Source organism: Fusarium keratoplasticum, chromosome 1, assembly GCF_025433545.1.
Source record: "Fusarium keratoplasticum isolate Fu6.1 chromosome 1, whole genome shotgun sequence".
Taxonomy (NCBI): Eukaryota; Fungi; Ascomycota; class Sordariomycetes; order Hypocreales; family Nectriaceae; genus Fusarium; species Fusarium keratoplasticum.
This window is the reverse complement of record NC_070529.1, coordinates 726420-746869: the sequence shown is the minus strand read 5'-3', so window position 1 is coordinate 746869 and position 20450 is coordinate 726420. Positions and strand designations below refer to the sequence as shown.

At 51.9% G+C, this 20450-nt stretch overlaps 5 protein-coding genes across 5 annotated transcripts; 2 read left to right on the top strand and 3 right to left on the bottom strand.

The window, feature by feature from the left end:
• Positions 1-1429: 1429 nt before the first annotated feature.
• Positions 1430-2164, top strand: NCS57_00023500 (Glycoside hydrolase family 12; the record flags this gene model as incomplete). Its single annotated transcript, XM_053050323.1, has 1 exon — positions 1430-2164. The coding sequence occupies one exon, from the start codon at positions 1430-1432 to the stop codon at positions 2162-2164; it is 735 nt and encodes a 244-aa protein (XP_052918838.1).
• Positions 2165-8779: 6615 nt separating this feature from the next.
• NCS57_00023400 (uncharacterized protein) lies at positions 8780-9861 on the bottom strand (the record flags this gene model as incomplete). The annotated part of the gene is made up of 5 exons (XM_053050322.1): positions 8780-8932; positions 8983-9167; positions 9225-9451; positions 9504-9593; positions 9647-9861. 5 exons carry the CDS (start codon positions 9859-9861, stop codon positions 8780-8782), a joined length of 870 nt encoding a protein of 289 aa, XP_052918837.1.
• A 2331-nt stretch (positions 9862-12192) lies between these two features.
• NCS57_00023300 (uncharacterized protein) lies at positions 12193-12927 on the top strand (the record flags this gene model as incomplete). Its single annotated transcript, XM_053050321.1, has 1 exon — positions 12193-12927. The coding sequence occupies one exon, from the start codon at positions 12193-12195 to the stop codon at positions 12925-12927; it is 735 nt and encodes a 244-aa protein (XP_052918836.1).
• A 596-nt stretch (positions 12928-13523) lies between these two features.
• On the bottom strand, positions 13524-14774 carry NCS57_00023200 (F-box domain-containing protein; the record flags this gene model as incomplete). The annotated part of the gene is made up of 3 exons (XM_053050320.1): positions 13524-13731; positions 13779-13987; positions 14034-14774. 3 exons carry the CDS (start codon positions 14772-14774, stop codon positions 13524-13526), a joined length of 1158 nt encoding a protein of 385 aa, XP_052918835.1.
• Positions 14775-15884: 1110 nt separating this feature from the next.
• Positions 15885-19766, bottom strand: NCS57_00023100 (RNA-dependent RNA polymerase; the record flags this gene model as incomplete). Its single annotated transcript, XM_053050319.1, has 3 exons — positions 15885-16395; positions 16447-16764; positions 16813-19766. 3 exons carry the CDS (start codon positions 19764-19766, stop codon positions 15885-15887), a joined length of 3783 nt encoding a protein of 1260 aa, XP_052918834.1.
• Between the last annotated feature and the right edge of the window lie 684 nt (positions 19767-20450).

The window sequence follows — 20450 nt, the reverse complement described above, 5'->3', positions numbered from 1 at the left end:
TTCATCCGTCGCGAACCTGACAAAGTTGACATGTCGTTTTATTTAAAATGCCCGGTTCCCCAGCGTGGAGATTATACAGGGCCTAGCCGGGTCTAACATATGAGTGAAAAAAAAGAACGCAGGATTGAACATGTAGAGACATTTATTTCATGCAAAAGAGAGGAGTTCTTTTTCCTATCCTTCCCACGAGGACGGGATGTAACTGCGCGACATTTTGCGGGAGACTGGACTAGTACGACGGAGATAGTTGCTAGATCCCCATGTGCGCCCTACGCTAGGTAATATCAAGATGAACTAAATCTTGGTTGACACGGCTGGGGAGAGGAGATATGGATACAGGGCGTGTGCCGGCCTCGCCGCTGTACCACACTCGACTGGCGCTGTATCTCTGCATTCTTGGGAACCTCTCACCCCTATCGGGGATCTAGGAACCAACTCCGATGGTCTAGATTAGACCGCACTAGTCAAGCTATCTTCAATACACCACAGAGGCGTGACTAGAGCATCATGGCTAGCAACGAGGCATATCCTCACAGTGCCCTTCAAAGTGGATGGCGGACACTCCCGCTCCTTGCATGGGCCATCCAAATAGTCTGTCTCCCAGCCCGGACTCCCGGAATCCTCGGAGCAGCCTTGTCTATCTGGGCCATATGTGAGATGGACAAGATCGAGAGCCCGAGGGGTTGGGTCCGTCAACGAGACGGCGTTCTTGGTGGGTTGCTGGCGTCGGGCCTCGAGCGGCGCACGTCAGTCCCTATCATCTATTGGCTGTAGCTATGGTTCGTGGGTCTGGGAGAGGTGACGAGGTCAGGACGTCCGAACAATATCGGGGCCTGGTAGATCCTGGGGACTTGGGCTGGGCTCGTTCTGGCAGCGAAACAAACATGTTGCAAGTCGTACGGTAGAGTCATCTCTCATGATGCCCAAAACTGCTCACGGCTGTTACAGACTTAGGAGACAAGACGATGCCATAAACACGAAACAAAGAACCAAGAAACAAATGGCACCACGTCCACCGTCAGCTTTATTAAGGACCCTCCCAGTCATGCCATTCGCACCCCGGGCCTCGGCCGGTGGCCCCACCTTCTCCGGCCGCTGATCCCGGCCGGCCTTGTTCGGTGACGGCTCCGAATGGAGCGAAAACTCAATTGACCCGTGCCGGGGGTTCATCATCTGTATATAGCGAGAGGAACAAACCACCTCGAACGTCATCTGAGCAGATAATCTACAGATAACCCATCAAGGGGTGTTTCTCAAAGGGGGGGATGAAAGTGATAAAACTCAATGATTTGGCAGTGTAGATCTTTGTAGTAATAAACATTCTCTTTAGTGTATTCATTTTCATTACTGTTCTTTTACTCTCATTCATTCCCTGTGGTTCTTACATCATCACATTCATTCACCTATCCACACTCTCTAATAATCAACCATGAAGTCCGCCATCGTCGCAGCTCTAGCCGGCCTAGCCGCTGCCTCACCAACCCGCCTGATCCCCCGGGGCCAGTTCTGCGGCCAGTGGGATTCCGAGACGGCGGGAGCCTACACCATCTACAACAACCTCTGGGGCAAGGACAATGCCGAGTCCGGGGAGCAGTGCACCACCAACAGCGGCGAGCAGAGCGACGGCAGTATCGCCTGGTCGGTCGAGTGGTCCTGGACCGGTGGCCAGGGGCAGGTCAAGTCGTATCCCAACGCTGTTGTTGAGATTGAGAAGAAGACTCTTGGAGAGGTTTCGAGCATTCCTTCGGCTTGGGACTGGACCTATACTGGCGATGGGATCATTGCCAACGTCGCCTACGACCTCTTTACGAGTTCTACAGAGTCAGGAGACGCCGAATACGAGTTCATGATCTGGCTATCAGCTCTGGGAGGAGCTGGACCGATCAGCAACGACGGATCTCCCGTCGCAACCGTCGAGCTCGCCGGCACATCGTGGAAGCTGTACCAGGGCAAGAACAACCAGATGACCGTCTTCAGCTTCGTAGCTGAGTCAGACGTCAACAACTTCTGCGGCGACCTGGCAGATTTCACCGACTACCTCGTCGACAACCACGGCGTCAGCAGCTCCCAGATTCTGCAGAGCGTGGGTGCCGGTACTGAGCCTTTTGAGGGTACCAACGCTGTCTTTACTACCAACAACTACCACGCCGACGTTGAATACTAAGCTGGCTGGGCCAGTTAGTTTTTGAGTTGCTACGACTCAATGTGGACGGGATGCTAGGGGTGGCTGTTCTGGTGTATATACTTGTAGACTATGGTAATTGTACATAGAGGCTTTGATCAGCCAATACCACTTGAACTAGGATCCATTATATACCCCAAATATCTCATCGTCTGTCGTACTGTATTCGCGAATGTCATCGTGTTGAGATTTTTGACTTGTATTGGATCACGATGTACTGTCCACTCCCCCTTGACCTCCTCCCGTGGTAAAGGGAATACTGACTGCAAGCTTCCATCGATCAACAAGTAGAGACTTCGATTTTCTATATGAGTCAGACATCGTATCAGATGGTCCCTTTACTTGTGGATGAATACGGGTTCCAGCCTAGACCCTCCTACGTCCGATCATGACACTGCAATTATAGGGCGCATATAAAGTAAATAGTGTCAATTCTCGAGTAAAATTGATCAAAGCTGATACTAATCCACCTATTAGGTTATACAAATCATAGTAACATTCAGCATGTAGCCAAATTTATAGACGACTTTGAACACATTTGAGTAAATACCTTGGTAAGACTTAATTAAGTTTAGCTAGTTGGTTAATCAAAACTTTTCTTTGCCTTAGATTACTATCTCTCAGGTACTCTAGGACTAGGTAGGTAGTATTAAATGAACATGGGAAATGCTAAGAATTGTTTGATGCGGATCAACACTTAGTTATCCTAAATAGAAGATAACATAGCTATTTTACCAACAACGGTATGTTTTCCGAGACCAAGAGTTATCAGTCAATCCTCTTGAGGGCAATAGCGAGAATGTCCCGCTCTTGGGGGTGGTCGGACTCGTCGCCCGGTCAGGGCCTTCAGGCTCCTCGGGGTCAGTCCCTGGTCGTAGACGGTGTGTATCGAAGTAATCATCCTCCAGCGGTTCGACCTCGCGGATTACATGTCCCTCGACGGAGTATACCGACCACAGGCCATAGCTGGAGCAAGCAGTAATGCCCTGACCGACCGTGGTAGCCATCTGTTCGTGCGGCAGGTTGATTGATCAAGCGATGCGAGACGAGTAGTTTATGGTTCCACGCTCTCATCAATAATAAGATATTTATGATCAGGGCAGCAGCCCCTGTAAATGAGCCTCGAAGACTGGCCGTAGCGTCAAGGACTACATTCACCCGTGACAACTGATGGCTGTCGCTCAGTCTCCGTCGCCCAGACCACTTTCTCGGTTGCGGCCTTTGCCTCTCCGTCTTCCTCATCGATGGTATCGACTGCGTCTCCCTGGTTCATTCCTCGAATCAATACCTCCTTCTCCAGCTTCAGCTCCACTAACATGGGGGGAGAAGCATGCTGCTGGGCTTCAATGAGGTTTTCCACCCTATTGACTTCTCTTCCTTCTTCTCTTTGGCCCCTTGGCGGACACTCATGGCGCGCCAAAAAGTCTCATAGGAGTCTTTGGAGTTCTCTTGATCCTCCTTTAAAAGATCGAAATGATGTACCTCAAAATGTTTGGGAGGGATCTGTTCGTCGATCGTGTCCATGGGGCGTCATAGGGTAGTGGCATCCAGCAACTGTATATATCTAGTTAGGTAGTTGTCTCTGCCCTTGATCTTCCGTTTAGAAGTTTCCGGATGGATAAAATCTTGTCGGAAACTGTGATACGATGAGAATGGGTGTCCCTTTAGAAGGCCAAGTAAGGCGAAGCCATCCTCCCATCGATGTTCTGCCCAAAAGGGTCCTCGCACAAGCCGAAATTGGCAAGATATACATGTGACAAGGCCAGACAAGATTTTGTCTAGGATGTCTAATACACTCGGACCGTAAAAGGCAACAGGTGGCACGTTGACCTGTCCTTGACCAGAGGCCTTCTGACTTCGGGCTTGTCCGAGAACATCTTCGACCATGACATCAAGGCATTGGAATAGGATCATCTGCCTCTCCAGGACTAGTTTGCCAACCGACCGAGCCCGGTGTTGTAATCCAGAGTCAATAGGTCAAAGGTCAATGGAAGCCTTTCGGGCCAGAAAGTCGAGCCTTTACGTTGATCGTGGTGACTCGGCTCATCTAGCCCAGAGACCAACTATATATATTGCCCGATTGTCCAGAGCCTCAAAGTTCGAACGCAGTCGACGATGGCGATGTCGCTTTCGTCATCGGGAAATCGTCGACAGTACGGGCTTCCACGTCCGACTTATGGCGTCCCGGCTGCACTCACGTCTCGCAGGAAAAGGAGATTCTCTCACGACCCATTGGATACAGAATTTTGCGAAAATGTGTCCGCAAGGTAGTACTACAGCCTCACGGGCATCTTCCTTCAGCTGTGCTCGGTGTCTGCTAGGAGGACTCATCTCCTCAATGCAGAAGAACACCAAAGCCCAGCTGATAATCTGGGGCATGATGCCTCCAATGGATCCAATCGACTGCTATCCATTTGGTGCGTGGGACGGAATCCGAAGGATACGTATGAAGGCATGCCAAGGAGGCGTTGATGCATTCCTGGCATATTTCAACGAGGCTGCCTTTGTACTTCTATATAAGCTTTTGGAGCAAGATTGTCGCAAGATGCTCGACTTGAGGCTTGTCCCGAACGACGCACACAACATGTTATCGCGGTCGTGCAGAGAGACCATGTACCCTTTCAACAGGCGAGGTGACGCAAATCCGTCCTCCCATGTGTTATCCATTTGAGTGGTTGCCATGAGGGGGAACCCTTGAGCGAGTCTGTGTTGCTCAGAAACTGCGTGGTATACTCGACCATGAAAGTTCTTTTGGCCTCAAAGAACGCGGGTTGGGGTGTACGACTCGTTTCATGTGGAGGCTAACGTGTCTCGTCTCCAAGTGTTGCACCGACCATTGGTTCTCTACCGGCTTGTCGAGCGCTTTGGTGCTCCGCCTTGGCCACGTCTCCGGTGTTTGTGGTTTGATCGTAAATCGTGGCTGAATATATATATCATCATTCACTCCCAAGCCTTTTCGAAGTAGTCGGCTCGGATCTTTGGTTGAAGTAGCGATCGTCGCCATGAGAATGATCTAACCCCTAGCCTCCCGGGTGAATGTGGTCGGAAGGCAAGGCTCAAGCCACTCATCGTTTGAGTAGTCAATCTGGCAACGTTTCTAGGCCAATGAGATGTCATGGTGTATATAAAGATATCCTGAACCCATGCATGGCGGAATGCTTCTTAAATAATCCCTCAACTCCGCCCCTGGATTACGGCCAGTCAGACAGGGCAAGGTCAACAGCTTCAACCATTCTCAAGTTGTCAGACAAGAGAACGCAGAAAGGCTGCGAGTGAAACTGCTAGTGTGTGAGGGAGTTTGAGGGAGTTGTGAACGTATATAGCATTGGGTTCTCCACGCTGAAAAGACGGTTTGTTTCGCGGTACCCAACACTGTGCGCCTCGTTCTGCAGGAGTTCGACGACCTGGGAAAACCTGCGTCATGGTTCGCATTCCTTCCAGGTTCGAAGTGCACCGGAGCCCGTCGAGGATGGTGACACGGGCCTCTGTCGAATTGACTTCCAAGGCAGAACCCCTTGACGTACTGGCAGACGTGGGAGAGTGTAAGGGAGGTCAACACTAGGCTCGACGGACCTAGGTTTCGAGAGCGTGAACTGCTTCTGATCTAGCTCTTCTTTTGGAAAAAGATATATAGAAGTGTGTATATATAAGGGGACTGGGGTCCGGCCCTGGCGTCGTTGGTGAGGGAATGGATGCGATGGGGGATGAGGTGAGAGGACGGGGAGAAGAGTACCCTTTTAATACCCATTATCACGTGAGTTTTATAGTTTTCAGTAATGTTTCCGTTGTTCAATCAGTTCTAAAAGCATAGTGGCAACATAAAGATTTGCTTCAGCTTCCTCACCTTTGCCGGTTGGCTCATACTGATGGTGGGAATCAAGCGCAAACACTTGCTTGACAAACCACACTCTTCTTTCAGCGTTGCCTTGCGCATATTTGTTAAAGGCATCTTGACAAGAATTATGACTCAGAAATCATTCATGTCTATGCCAGATTGAACCGCCCGGTCTCACTCTTGAGCGTGGGAGATGGCTGGTGCTTATTTCAGGGAGGCTCAACGCAGCAAATCCGCGATAGAATACAAAGCGTCTGCAAAATGCATCCCTTAGTTTCTTACGTCTATGTATACACTTGTCTCGCGAATGATGTCCGTTGACTACCGCATTTGGACCATCACCACTCACAGGGGACAGCTCATAGTGCAAGCTGCACTAAATGCAAGACACAATAACAACTACAACGACCTTCAAGTCCTTCTATATACAGGCTTCAATACGTGCCTCTCTCTCGAAGACATTTCAATTAAAATTTATGTATTGGCCCATAATGTCGCGAGTCGAGTATGAGCACAGAGTGTCTAAGCGAACGCTGGTAGCTCTAGGGAGGACGATGACCAAGAAAAGCTTCATCTACACCTAGGTGAAGCAAAAGCTACGAAATATCTCCCTTCTCTCATTTCTAATTAGTTGAGACTGCTGGTGAAGTATTTGTTGATAGCTCCCGTACGAAATCTGCTCGCAGATAGACCAGTTCTGAGGCCAATCCGGTGGCATTTAAGCGACTCTTATCCATGCTCATTGATAGACCATTCTGGTAAAATATAATTAGACACAATTATCTCATGCGTGGCCAATTTCCATCTTCAGGTTAAGTGTCTACAAATATCACTAACCTCATTACCCTCGAGCCATTTAGGGCAGGTGTTATGATACGCACTAGGAGATGGATCTAAAAGATCTTTCTTTTGACGTACAGATAAGAAAATGCGTGTTCATGTCGTGTAGAAGCTCAGCAAGTTGCTGGATAACAGCACGTGGAGTCCCTGTCAAGGCGTCACCAGGACACAGCTCGCAGAACGAGACTACAGTATCACGTTCGCCTACCAGAGCTCAAAGCATTCCAAACGCCTGAAAGCCTTGAGGACCAGTGAAGAGATTTTCCGTCCCCCACGCCGAAGCCCCTTTTCTCTGGTGAGGCCTTCACTGGGCGGTGATGCGTTGTGGCCCCCAACACATAATTAAACTAGTACTTGAGCCGAGACCAAATAATTCAGTGGATGAATATGTGGGCTTTGGGTCTCGTTTTAATATGGGATGAACTTGCTGCTGACGCGGAATTAGTTGGATATGCAGCTAGTGTTATTACCAGGGATACCAGCACATGATATCAGCCACGACAGGGGGCGACGAGAAGAATTGAACTCGTATTGAATATCAGGTTGAAAACAATATGTCGGTATTGCTGTCGTGTCGAAATAAGTAAAGGTCCATCTCGGTTCAGTCAAGTGTGGCCGTGTACGAGTCGGTGATAGATTGTCCGTGGATGACACGGTCGCGCACTCTTATGTCCGAAACAACGCGGCACAACGTGATATTCCCGTCAGCTGCTTCTCCAACGTTTCAATGGGTCTAGACAAATCTAATAAATCCGATAGTCTCGATGATCAAAGCTTATCTAGATGGTAAGCATCGCGCAACGGTCCAAGGTGATATTTCCGCGGGACTAGACACGCGTTGAAGCCCTCTTTTTCTCCAACCTTGAACAACCGTGTAGCAAACTGCGGGGGAAACACGTGGTGTTGGTTTCATTGTGGATCTGACATTCGGATTTATCAAGAGATGTTGGCAGGTTCGCTTATCTCGTGTTGGCAGCAAAGAGGCAAATACGGCGCGCCAGCCAAACCTGAATCTGATGCTTTCTGCGTCACCAGTTGCTGGCATCTCCCCCCGCCTTTTTTGCAAGATCAGGATCCCATGGGAAGAGACAGATGTTGGGTTGCGGATCCGGGGCAGACGGGGATAGTCCTTGCGCGTCGTGTGCCCAAAGCGGCCAACCCCGATCTCAAGGTTCAGGGGGTTGTGCATCTTTTCTCTGTGCGGGGAAGAATGGCCAGTTTGTGCACCATCCAGAACACGAAGCCGGGGATCCGGAGGAGGAGATCTGCAGATGCCCAGCCGCCGTCAGCGCCCGCAGCGTCGAGCATTGAGTGTGGTTGCCTTGAAGGATGGGGTTTGCGCATACAATTCTTCTTGTCCAGTCGTGTTGACATCCAGCCAAGTCGTCTGCCCCCCTTACGTTCTCGAAGCCGTAAGCGATGGGTGCAACCTGCATGCACAAGCTAGCAACACATGGAGGACGGCCTGGACCGCCCAACACGTGTTGCAACGAGGTTGATGCTTGCTGTACGAAGCATCTCTGGCGCATTGGCTTTGTGTCGAGCGTTGTTGGCTCAATCTGTTCATCCCGTGTGCACATCTCGGTCTCTCACCTCCGTTGGACACGCAATGAAAATTCCACACCAAGAAGAGAATAGTAATTAGAGCAAACACATCTGGGGACGTCCCTGATGCCGACTAGATTTTGTCCGCTGCAAGTAAAAGCTACATTGGCCAATGCCAAGTATCCGATAATCAAATATAGTTCAAACAGAAGCTCGCTAATGCCTCTATTTCCCCAAGAGGCCCGAGATTCCCAACAACAATAAACCACCCAATCCAACCGTTGACTGGAGCAACGCCTTCGACAACGCCACAAGGAAACAGGCTCTCGTGGAGCCTCCCTTCACCTCCTTTTCGACTTCTTCAAAGTGTAGTGTAATTAAGCCTGGCGCTCCTTCTCGCTCTTTCCCTTGATGACGGTCGACAGGTCACCGACGGGGATCTGGATGGGGAAGTCGACAATGGCGAAGAGGACGGCGATGAGGATGTACCAGCCAGCCATGCAGGTGACGAAACCACAAGCACCACCAGCCTGTGATAAGTTAGTTCTATCCTATCCGATGGAGTAAGAGGAGCACGTACAATAGTCAGCTTCTGAGCAAGCTTGGCCTTGCCAGTAAAGTCCTGAGCCAGAGTCCAGAAAGCAGCAGTCAGGAGCATGAAGCAGAACCACAGGCTGAAGAAGATGGCAACGAAGACGAGGTTGGTGCGGAGCGAGCAGATGAGGAAGACAAAGGTCAAGACACCCATGAACAGCAGCCAGAAACCTGCAACTCTAGTCAGCTATACCACTCGATGACCGTTTGATTTCTGTAGAAGCTTACCGAGACTAGCGTTGAAGCCCGTGGTAGTGAGACCCTCGGCGGCAGACTCAGCATCGGCGGGGGCATACGCGGCGTAGGTGCCAAAGGCAGGGATGAGGGTACCGCCGTAGGAGAACCAGAAGCCACCGAAGGAGCAGAAGACGCAGGCGGGGAAGCTGTTTCCGAGAACCCACTCGAGGATACCACCGACGAGCATGAGGAGACCGCCCATGAAGACGTAGACGGCGCTGATGATGTTGTTAGTGTGGTGTATAGGAGAGGTGGAGGCGTGAGGCTCACTTGTCGGAGGCACCGCTGCCGCCGGCGCCTCGCCAGCCCATGAGACAGCAGGTCAGGGGGGTGAAGGCGAGAAGGAAGCCGACAAGAGCGCTATATATTCAATCAGTGATTTGATGCTATACTGGGAGTTCGAATGGGCGTACATGGGAGTAGGGTTGCCAAAGGTCTGTCGAAGGTTTCCCTTGACCTCGTTCATGGGCGAGAGGTAGAGCTTCTCGAACAGCTCAGGGCTCATCTGGACGCTGGCCGCGGAGCGGAACTGCTTGAGGGCATCCATGCGCTGGGCCTCGGGGTCGTAGTTGCCGTTCATGCCGTTGTGCTTCTCGTGGAGCTGCTCGGTGTGCTCGGTGGTGGCCATTGTGGTGATGGTATCCAGAGTGATGGACCTCTCGTGGGTGAAAAGGGAAAAGAGAGAAAAGGGGAGGCGTCAAGAATCGATTTCCTCTTGGGCGGGGATGGGTATCTTGATGTTGCTCGAGAAGAAGAAGAAAGAAGTTGATGAAACCAGTCAATGTCGAGACTCAATTCGAGAATGTCGAGGAGGAGGAACGAGGTGAACCCCAGACTTATATCAGGCCATTGGCATCTGCAAGAGAAAAAGCCCTTCCAAGGACCAGGTCCCCCAGATTGGCACGGAACAAGGGGCGCCACCCTTTGATCCGGTCCCCCCCATGCATCAACAGGCCAGTCTTACTGACTCTCATTGTGCTTTTTCCCCAGTTCTCATGGTGGTACCAAGAAAAAACTAAGTCAGATCTCCACCACTAGGGGAAGAGGAGCCAAGACGATCTCTTGTGTCTCCTCCCCCAAGCGCCGCCTGTCCGTTCAGGCGTACTGTAACCATACAGCTTGCTACAAGGTGGCGCCGCCGGTCCATCCGTAACGAGTCAAGGGCAGCATGTGCCGGCCTGAGCCCAGTGTCTAGGATTCATCAGGGCAACGGACAGGGGGATAGAGGCTAGTGATGGATTGGCTTCTCTTTCTCCATGAAAGGTACATCGAGAGGGCCAACAAGGGTGGACGCCTCTTCCTCTGGTTGCGGGGGACGAACACTAGTCAAAAGTTGGAGTCCCCAGGAAATTCCCCACACGATCCCTTCGCCCGACGAGGATTCGACCAAGCAGAGGAGGCCAAACAGCCCTAAAGCCTCACCGTCGTTCTGGATGCGGAGGGGGGACTGGTTGCATGGGGTCCTAGGAATGGGCGTTGTTGGGGATCTGTTGTATGTGCAGAGAAGGGGAAGAGACTACCAAAGGCGGAATCCATCCTCCGGCCAACCGAGAGCCTGGTCGTCTACACCACGCGCCGTTGATGGGGCTTTTCTGTGAGGGGATGGACGGTGTGGAGGAGACATTCTAGACGTGGAGGAAGCCAAGAGAGAAGGACGCTTGCTTGGTGAAGCAGCTGACCTCGAAGCATGACCCCTTCAACAGCTCTGGATCAAAGGGGGGCTGCATCTGGGGAAGAGGATCTCTAGAAGACAAGACCAACCCCATGTTTTTCTTGGATCGTTGATCGGGGCCCCGGACTGATGCCAATTCCCCGGGCTTTTGATGTGGACATGGTGTTCCGTGGTCATGGTTGGCTCTCAACCAGAAGCAAACCTTCGGATCCGCATCTCGTTTTGTGGATATACGTACACATTGAAAGAGACCTCCCCTCGTGTGTGTACGACGTGGCAGAGCTTCTCTCTCTTGGAAGATGTGCGTTGATGGGTCGATCATGGCGCGTGCCGGTTGCAGATTGATATGGGTAGCATTTGCGTGTACAGCCTCTCTGTCTCCAAATGGCCTGGAGCTTCCTCAATACGCCCGTCTGTAAATGAGATGCCAAGCCAAGAGTGCACCTTACGTACTGGAAATGGACCTTCTCCAAATTCTCGACGGCCCGTTTTAGCACAAGCATGCCAGGGTATGTTTTGTTTTTCCTTCAGCCCAGTTACTCAACCTTTCTCTCTATCAATACGAGAATTACCGCCTTGGCTAGCTTCCTAGATTCAAGAAACAAGTCTGTCTTCCCGTTCTGGAAACCCCATGACTTCACAATGAAGATCATGACCATCTCTCAACAACATCCTCAACTCCCTTTTCCCCATGCTTCTTGACCTCCCCCTGCAAAACAGCCTAATGCACCAAGTGAGATGAGGGGAAAAAAGAACCACCGTACATTAGCTTGCGGCTCCGAAGCACCCGCTAGTATCCGCCAAAACGCGGCTCCGCCTTTTAGCATTGCAGCCGGGGGGGAATGCATGCATGAGAGTAGAACCAATGAGGTGCTTGCTCGGTACTTGCTTCTCCAAGGCCCGGAGTAAAGAAGGACCGAATTTCATCAAAGGGTCTGTCGTCATGGATATTCGAGATGAACATGTTCACCGTGGGAACTCGATCAGAAGATGAACGGTTTAATCGCAATTTAACGCTTCCATCGTAATTACAATTGTTCAATGGCTTGTTATTCACTTGAAGTTGAAAGAAACAACTGGGAAATTGGCTTGTTTTCCGTTCCTGACGTTGCTGTTTCTGGACCTGACTTACACGTCGATGTTGTCATGATGAGTAGACGACTCTGTCGACGACGTCACGAACAGAAGCAGTGAAAAAACTTTTGAATATTCAGTCATGTCTAGTTCTTTCTCTATCTGCTAAATCTCACAGTTCTAATAATTCTATAATCTCACATCTTCTACATCATGAAGCAGGTCTTTGGCGCAAACCAGCAACGTTCCGCCGCTGTCCCCATCGGCGCAGGAGTAGCCCTCCTCGGCGCCGGCATCTACTACAAGTCCAGGAGCAAACCCCAGGTCAGCGAGGAGCAGGCGCGCAGGGACCGAGCCCAGGCCAAGAAGGACGAGGGCCTCTCGGGCGCGGGCGTCGGGGGCAACGCTGTAACCGGCGGCCACGAGCTGAGCCATGTCAACCCCCAGAGGAGTGAAGGGTCTACCGCGCCCCTGGAGAAGCTTCCCAGCGGGGGAGTAGGCGGGGGCGTCGGCGCCGGAAGTGCAAACGTCCGCTCCATCGAGATGACGGCCAAGCAGCGCGGGGGCACGTCGCCGAGCGGTGCATCCGGCAGTACCATCCTGGGCAGCATATTTGGCACGGGGTCCACTGCAGAGTCGGGCACCAGGGACGAGACTAAGGACACGCGCGTGGCGAGCAACTATGATGGCACGCCCACGAGGAGGAACGCGACGCACCACGATCAGCACCAGCCTCGAGTGCCCAAGTCCGGCAACGCCGCCGGCAGTCAGGGGCACGACGACGGTGGTCAAGACGGCGGAAGCGGCCAGAGCTTGTCGCAGGCTTTGCAGGGAGTCGTGGGCCAAGGAGGGAAGAGAGCTACTGAGCCGGATGATCAGAACGCTGACTTTCGCAACACCAAGATTGCGAGCAACCACGCTGAGACGCCGACCAAGAGGGCAGCCTAGGGGGGTGAGGTCTCGATGCCTTGATGCCTTGTACGAGACATGAAAGCCGTACACCGTAAAAGCAAACAAGATTGAACAGAGTTGTCCAAAGCTGTTAATCTCCTCTTGTCCAAGGGTGCCCGAGATTGGATGTGCCTCGAGTGAAACAGCACCGCACGTGAAGCTAAAGCACTTTGTTGAGTTCTGCGCTCTCGGCCTTACTGGACAGAGCAATCCTCAGCTCAGCAGGACGGAGATCAATCTCCCCTTGAGACGCCATAGTGTGTTGAGCTGAACCTGACGGGGGAGAGATCCTCCTAGCAACTTCCTTCCCACGAGTAGTGTTGCATTCCCAGGTTTTGCTTGATCTCATCCGTGCATTACCCCCTTGAATCCGAGATACAGAGAGACTTGAAAGGAGATCCAAGATGTGCTGACAAGAGATTCGTCTGTGATGTGTCAGTTGGTTCCTCGAGCCAATCGACTCTCTGTTCAGCTTGGCCCTCCATGTCTCCGGCCACTACCCCAGAATCTCTTCCCCCTTGTCCCGCTGCAAGATCTGCGTGTTCGGTCAACCCCCGGATTTTGTGACAGTTCTTTCTTTCTCCGCTTGGGGCTCACACCTGCTGCAGCTCTCGCCTCGTCAACCACCATTTCCCCGGATACTTTTGCTCCACGCTCTGCGGGTACGTCCAAAAGACCAAGATGGCGGCAGTCTTGCTCAGGGCCCGTTGCGCCAGCGACTGGTTCGGCCGGTGGCGCCGCCAGAGCTTGTACTCGGACATAAGGATTGCGTTGCCAAGGACGTTGACGACGCGGAACATGCTGTTCACAGGTTGGTACTTCTTCACAAGTTCCCAGCTTTGACTTACATGTTGCTGACGACAAAAAAGATGGTTGCGACGTCAGCTGGGGACGGCCTCCCTGGTCTGTTCTGAGCACTCCCGAGTATCGTGAGCAGGGGAGGAATCCAGAGTCCCAGGATTCCAAGCTCTAGTATCAAGGTCCAGTGGTACGTCCTCAGCTCTACGTTTCTCAACAGCGTCAGGCAGAATACCCAAGACGCCATAAAGAAGTTGACCTACTCCCGTCAGCACAACCTCTTGAAACAGAAGAAAACTACTTACAATCGTAGGCGCCAGAACCATCTTCTCCTTGTTATAAAAGCCCCAACACAGCGCCGACCCTATAATCGTAACGAGACCCTGCGCAATCCCCACGAGGAAAAAGTAAAAGAGCATCCAGTGAAACCTCCTGTAGCACACGCGGTGAAACTCTGGCTCGTTCCACGCCGCCCCAGACGTGACGGGATACCCGCAGTACCGGCACACCCAGACACTCGCCCACGTCCCGAGGGTGTACCTGCGTCCGACCATGAAGCCTCCCCTCGCGGCGACGCAGTCGAGGCACTCGTTGGCCAAGGGATACCGGGCGTCCGACTCGTCGGCCCGGATCAGCGTGTCCCTCAGGGGGTCGTAGCAGAGGCACCGGTAGCACGTCGACAGGAGCTCAAACTTGATGCCGGGAAACACCTCACGGATGACGGGCTTGCTGATGCGGCCTCGGAGGGCTCGGCATGTCCGTCGCAGGGACTCAACCTGGCCAAAGGTGAGGTGCTCCATGATCATCATATGGAGCTCCGTCGGGAGCTTAACGAGGCCGTTGTTGGTATTGGCGACTGTCCATCGATGCGACTGATCCTCGGTTGCTGTGTGTCCAACCGCCCTCTTCTCAGGTTTTGTTGAGTCCGACCCCAACGCAGCCTCGTCGTCAATGAGCACCGCGTCCCCAAATAAATGTTGACGTATTCGATGTATAGTCCTAAAAGACGGCATTGTTGATAATTCAAAACCTCGGTAGTTGTCCATGATTGCAATAACAAAAAGTTAAAGAGACCAAACGGTCGTTATATCAAGAGCAGAGACTCTCTTGGCCTTGGCTCACGGGGCCTCATCTTTTGACCTTGTATACCCCAACCAACAAATCATACGAGCTCCTGTTGAGGCTCGCAAAAAAATAAAAATAAAAAATAAAAAAAAGGAATTGAACCTCGGGATGACGAAATGCGTTCCAGGTACACGGAAATGGCAAAATGTCTGCTCAAACATCCAACGCAGGCACAGTCAGACGACCACTATCCAATGGGGACATGTCAAAGTGGTGTTGGAATTCGCTGGCAGGACCCATCTTGCCCAGGCCATCTGGCGCTGATGGGAAGCTTATTACTTCTAAAGAGAATTGCCAAGAAGCATGTGCAAGTAGAGGCTGAAACGACTTCACGTGGGAAAACAATGGGTGGTCAAATTGGGCGCGGGCTTGGACCTGCGAAAGATACGAACCAGGTAAAATCTCCGACGGAGAGTTGACCAAAAGGGGTTGCTCAATGCGCTTCTAGACCTGGACGGACCCAATCGCCACGCGGCTCCCAGGCTGACTCGCTGACATGTAGGGTAAGGCTGACTATTTGATTCAGGACCTGAATATTGTAAAGGGAATAAAAGAGTACGATGCATCTGCATAGTAAGCCTTCGGTCCGAATATGTTGTTGCTGCTGTTGTTGAAGGCGCCGTGATGGAGTCGCTGTAAAGGGGGAGATTGGAAATGTCGTTACCTGGGCACCTGACTGAATCACTCACTTACAAACATCGTGACCAGCCACTTGCAACTTACGATGATTCGTAACATGACATTTTAAGAAAAACGAGATAAGGGTATTAATATGGATACGATTTTCCCTCTGCACGAGGCCAATCAGGCAATTTTACTTTGCCTTCAGCCCTACGAATAAGCATAATTCCGTCACCTGTTCATGTACTGATCTCTGCTAAAGGCATTGCCTTGACAACCTGAATTCACATGTCAACTTCTAACTGACAGGGTAACAAGATTCTTCCAGAAGCTGCATCCCTGCTTGTCCAAACTCCGATAGATGGAACATTCCCACTGTAAAATCATCGCTCTCTCATGAATAGTCTCAATCATCGCAGCGGAAGCGTCATCCGCTTACCGCCTCGTCCACCCCGTCCAACACCGACAAATCCCCCTCCGGAGCTAGCATCCATCTTCCTGGCCAGATTGTTCAGCTCCTTAAGAAGACAACACGCCGCCACCACGCGGAAGCTCTGCAGCTCCCCAGTCTCGTGATACACAAACGGGGCATCTTCCTTTTTGATACAAGCAATGGCGACGCACGCCCAGCAGAGCTCCACCACGTCCTCTCTCCACCGGTTCGGAGCCGCGGCAGACGCCTCGGTAGCCGTGCTCAGGGTCTCGGCGTCGTTACCAACGCCACGGTCGCGGATTTGCTTGACGATGAACGTAATGATGCGGTCGATTTCCTCCTTTAGCTTGATGGATGAATCGCGTTGCCGTCGCGTCTGGCCACCTCTCTTGTTCAGGATGAATCCGCAAAAGACTTCAACCTCGGACAGACATGAGCGCGCATTCTCTGAAAAGCGCAACATGTTGTCCGAAATAGTCGACTCATAACTGGCGAGTCAGTCAGGATGGCTCATTTCCAGGTGTGTACCCGCAACTTACATGTTGCGAATCTTCCAAGCGTCCTCAGTCCTGCGTTCCCAATCGATATCGAGCTTGAACTTGACAATCTCGTTCTCGACAATGGTTAGTAGCTGATCCCAAACCGATGGCCCGCCCGTTTCAATCTTGCGATGGATATCCTCATGCCAGATTTTATTCTCATCAACGCTCCGGTACAGATGGCCGAGGATCTTTGTCGACTTGTAGTACTTTGGTTTCGCTCGAGCCATGATGTCATCCTCGTCGTACTCCTCGGGATCTCCAATATGATCAATCTGGCCGAGGTCATAGAGCTTCAGTGGTGGCGCCATCGCCAGACTTGTGTCCTAGTTAGCAGGTGTGCCAATTGCTTCAACATGCACTTACAAATCGGGCCGAAAGCGTGGTGGCTTTGGCAATTTCTTGACCTCCACTGGGATACCCGTCTTTGAGAAGTCAACAGCTGTAGAGTGCATCTCTGCCAATGAAACACACTCGGGATGAAGCGTTCCCAAGTCGTGAGAGTCGGCCAACATGACATGGCGTGTCGCAATCATGCCCAAGATGTCGGTTCTCATGAAATTGATAAAGAAATCGGCAATGTCCTTGGGAGTTACTGCGCGATCCAGTGGCTTAGGCGTGACTCGTGGATAGTTGGCTGGAGGAAAGACCTTCTCCGGCATGGCCCGCTCATCCCAGATGATGTTGTACAAATCCCCATCGAGGTCGCCTCCGCTCAGTTGACTCGGTAGATCGCGATCGCCCTTTTGACTGAAAACAATGCAGTTTTGGAGGTTCCTGAGGGGATGGCCTTTGGGAGGTGTCACCATCTCGACGACTTGGATATCTCCTGGGTGTAGAGCTGGCGAGCGAGTGACCAAGATGATCCCATCCTCAAGCGTAGCGTTAATACGCCTGCCATTGTTCACACCATACGTCTTGTCGTACGTGACATACACTTGGCGCTCCTTGAGAAAACCCGTCTCGTCCATGACACCAAAGAGAGTCACGCCCTTCTCAACCGGAATACGGGCCTTGTGTTTGAGAAGTCTCAGCTCTCGTAGGACGACGTGCTCAACAGCCGATCTGAGAAACTTGTCCCTGCGGTAATCGATGCCCATCCTGTCCAGCTGTTTAACAAGCTTGGGAAGACCCATGTTGACGCCAATCGCCTGGTATTCCAGGAATGTGCTGGTGTTGTGCGCGCTCGCCGTGACGCCGCGCAACACGTTGAGCGCCTTGTTCTGCAAGTCGAGGAACCAATCATTCTGGGTCCCCATGTCTTCTAGAATTTTGATCATTTGACGATTCAAGACAAGCCGCAAGGGTTTTGACGATGTATCACAGATTCCAAGCTCCGTCAGATCGTTGCTTGGGAACTTCATCATCGATTCCTTTCGAATACAGAACGTCTTGCCCTCAAGTCTGGTGTCCAACGAGAGCATTCCCTTGCAGCCACCCCAGCGGATTTGAAGACAGGTTGGTGCGGCAGAGCGCATGGGAAGATACATCCAAACATCTTCCAGGGCGTCCTGGGAAATTGTTCCGACGCCGTCGCTGAATACTCGTGAGCCATCGGCGGTCTTGATGTCTGGGATGTGGCGAGTCGTGATGCTGTTTTCGAACAGTGGCACTGCATATGGGGTCTCTGAGAACGCCTGGCCAATTCGTGCTGCGCACTTGGCTGGGACTCGGATATCCTGGAAGTCTCCTAGAGCCTCCAGAATCACAGAGATGGTCTGGCTCTGGTAGTTTCCATCGACAAATAGTGATGCGAACCAAGCGGAGTGGGAGCGCAATGAAGAATGAGAGAACCCGAGAAAAGTATACTTCCTCCCGGCAATGTCGATACCATCATCCATGACTTTTCGGTACCGACTGAAAGTGTCCTCATTGTCGATACGAGGGTTGAAGTTTAAATCCTGACCATCCTCATCGCAGAATATGACCCGTAGAAACGAGTCATTGTTGTCCGGAAACATTCTCAACACTCTGTTCTTGCTTTCAGCATCGGGGCCGTGGAGAAGCACTCGTGTGGGTGTGACCAAAGCTTTGAAAACCCAGACCTGGTGATCTGGTAGTTTGGATCCGTAGATTCTGTCTCTCTGAGGGTTTTCGTCTCGATACTCGTACTCTGCGTTCATGATCTCCGCCATGATGCTCACCACATCCAGCTCTGCGGGGTCGGTACCAGGACAAGGGTAAGGGATTCGCTGAAACAGCGTCTTCATCGCATCAGTCGTAACAGGAATGGCAACCTTCTTCTCCTTGGCGTCGATTGCAACCTGTTCTAAAATATCGAAAAGTTGTATCCCACTAGAGGGGTTGATGTAGTTGTTCCATACAAGAGCCTGGACCTGGAACAAGATGGGGAACGGCATGAGTCCAGTTGAGAGAAGGCGCTTGGCCCTTTCGATCAACTGATGTCGTCCTCGATCGGCGTTGATGCTCGCGTCTTCCATGTAGCTCCATTGCACTGACGGAAGTTCGTGATTGGTGACGGCCAAGATGTCTCGGGATTTGATCAAGCGCAAGATGTTGTCAAAGTCGCTCGCATGCATCAAATAGACGCGATAGACGAGACAACTTGACGAGTAGGCATGAAACAAGCCCCAATCGTTCATCTCCTGAGTTCGCTTCCACTTGACATTCTTGTTGTCTGGTGCACTATGGGGGCGGTAGATGCGAGGTGGCTCTTGAAGAACCAACGTGAATGAATTGTCACTGCGGCTGGCGATGAGATCCTGAATCGAGTCGTTGTGAAAATCCAACCGAGCACCGAAATCCACCTCGATAGTCAGCCACTGCGGTGTGAACTTGCCCTTGGTGAGACTGGGCAAGGTCAAGGCCACCTGTTCAACAAAGGTGAGTGTCTTTGCAGGGCCACGAAATGTATTGCCGCCGCAGCTGAGACCTCGAACCCAGAAGGCTTGTGTAGGTGCTTCCGGATCCTGAGCAGTCGACTTTGCCTTCTGTTCACGATCATGCTTAAGATGCGCGATAACATGCTTGTCGATAGGCCGGGTGCTCTTTTCCACATACACGGCGGTTTTGAGGATGTAGAGGCGGGCAATAGCGCGCGGCCTGATCCTTGGACGCAGTGGATTTCCTGGAGGCTCATTTCCCATTTGCTGGTCTCCCTCGGGTATGTACTTACCGTGCTTGTTCAAGAACTTCTGACCATCTGTGGCGCGGAGAAACTTGATCCAACCTTGAGGCCTTCGTTTTGCTTTGTCGCATGTCCAGTCTGAGATGTTCAGAGCCGTCATAAAAGGGGTCAACTCTCGTTTGAAGCTCTCTTCTGACAAGTCCTGTGGGACACTTTTGCAGAAAAGTTCCATCTTGGCGGCTGGGTTCGCGCTCAGCTCTGTGGCGGTAGTTTTAATGGTCTAACCACTCTACCAAGTTGGAGAGTCACATTGAATAGAGCCGTCAGGCCGGATAATTGTAGGTCACCGCATACAACTCGAGGGCATCAAGTTGGGCGCCTTTTCTGTATCTGGGTCAGGTCGGGGCTCTGCTTTTGACTGCGCTGCTCGCTGCGGCTTCTCTTCCAAGCCGCTTAGCATCAGAAATGACCCCTCTTCCATGTCAGCTGAGGCGGCAGCTTGCAGACTATGACGCCGCAAGACAGAAACAGATTGGGCGAGCGGGAGGCTTCATGCGGGAGGCCGACCGTAACGAGAGCCTGACATGTGCCGAATTAATGCGTGCGAGAGAGATGAGATACGAGGGAAGAGGAAACAGAGAGGAACAGGATACGTTGAAAGGCGAAAGCTCGAGAGAATGAGAAAAATCAGCTTCTTCCATCTATAATCAGTCGATCACGACCTGCCACTGTCAAGACAGCTGCATCTCCGCATGCACCCGCACTGCACGTACGTTCCAACGGCCCGTTTGGAGGGGCTCTTGATCGGGTGTCTCGGTCAGCGGCCAAGGGTCCTCTGTAGACCCCTGCAATTCTCGGTGAGTCTCGGTGGGCTCGGTGAGCTGCGGGGTAAACGTTTACACATTCCGCATCGACC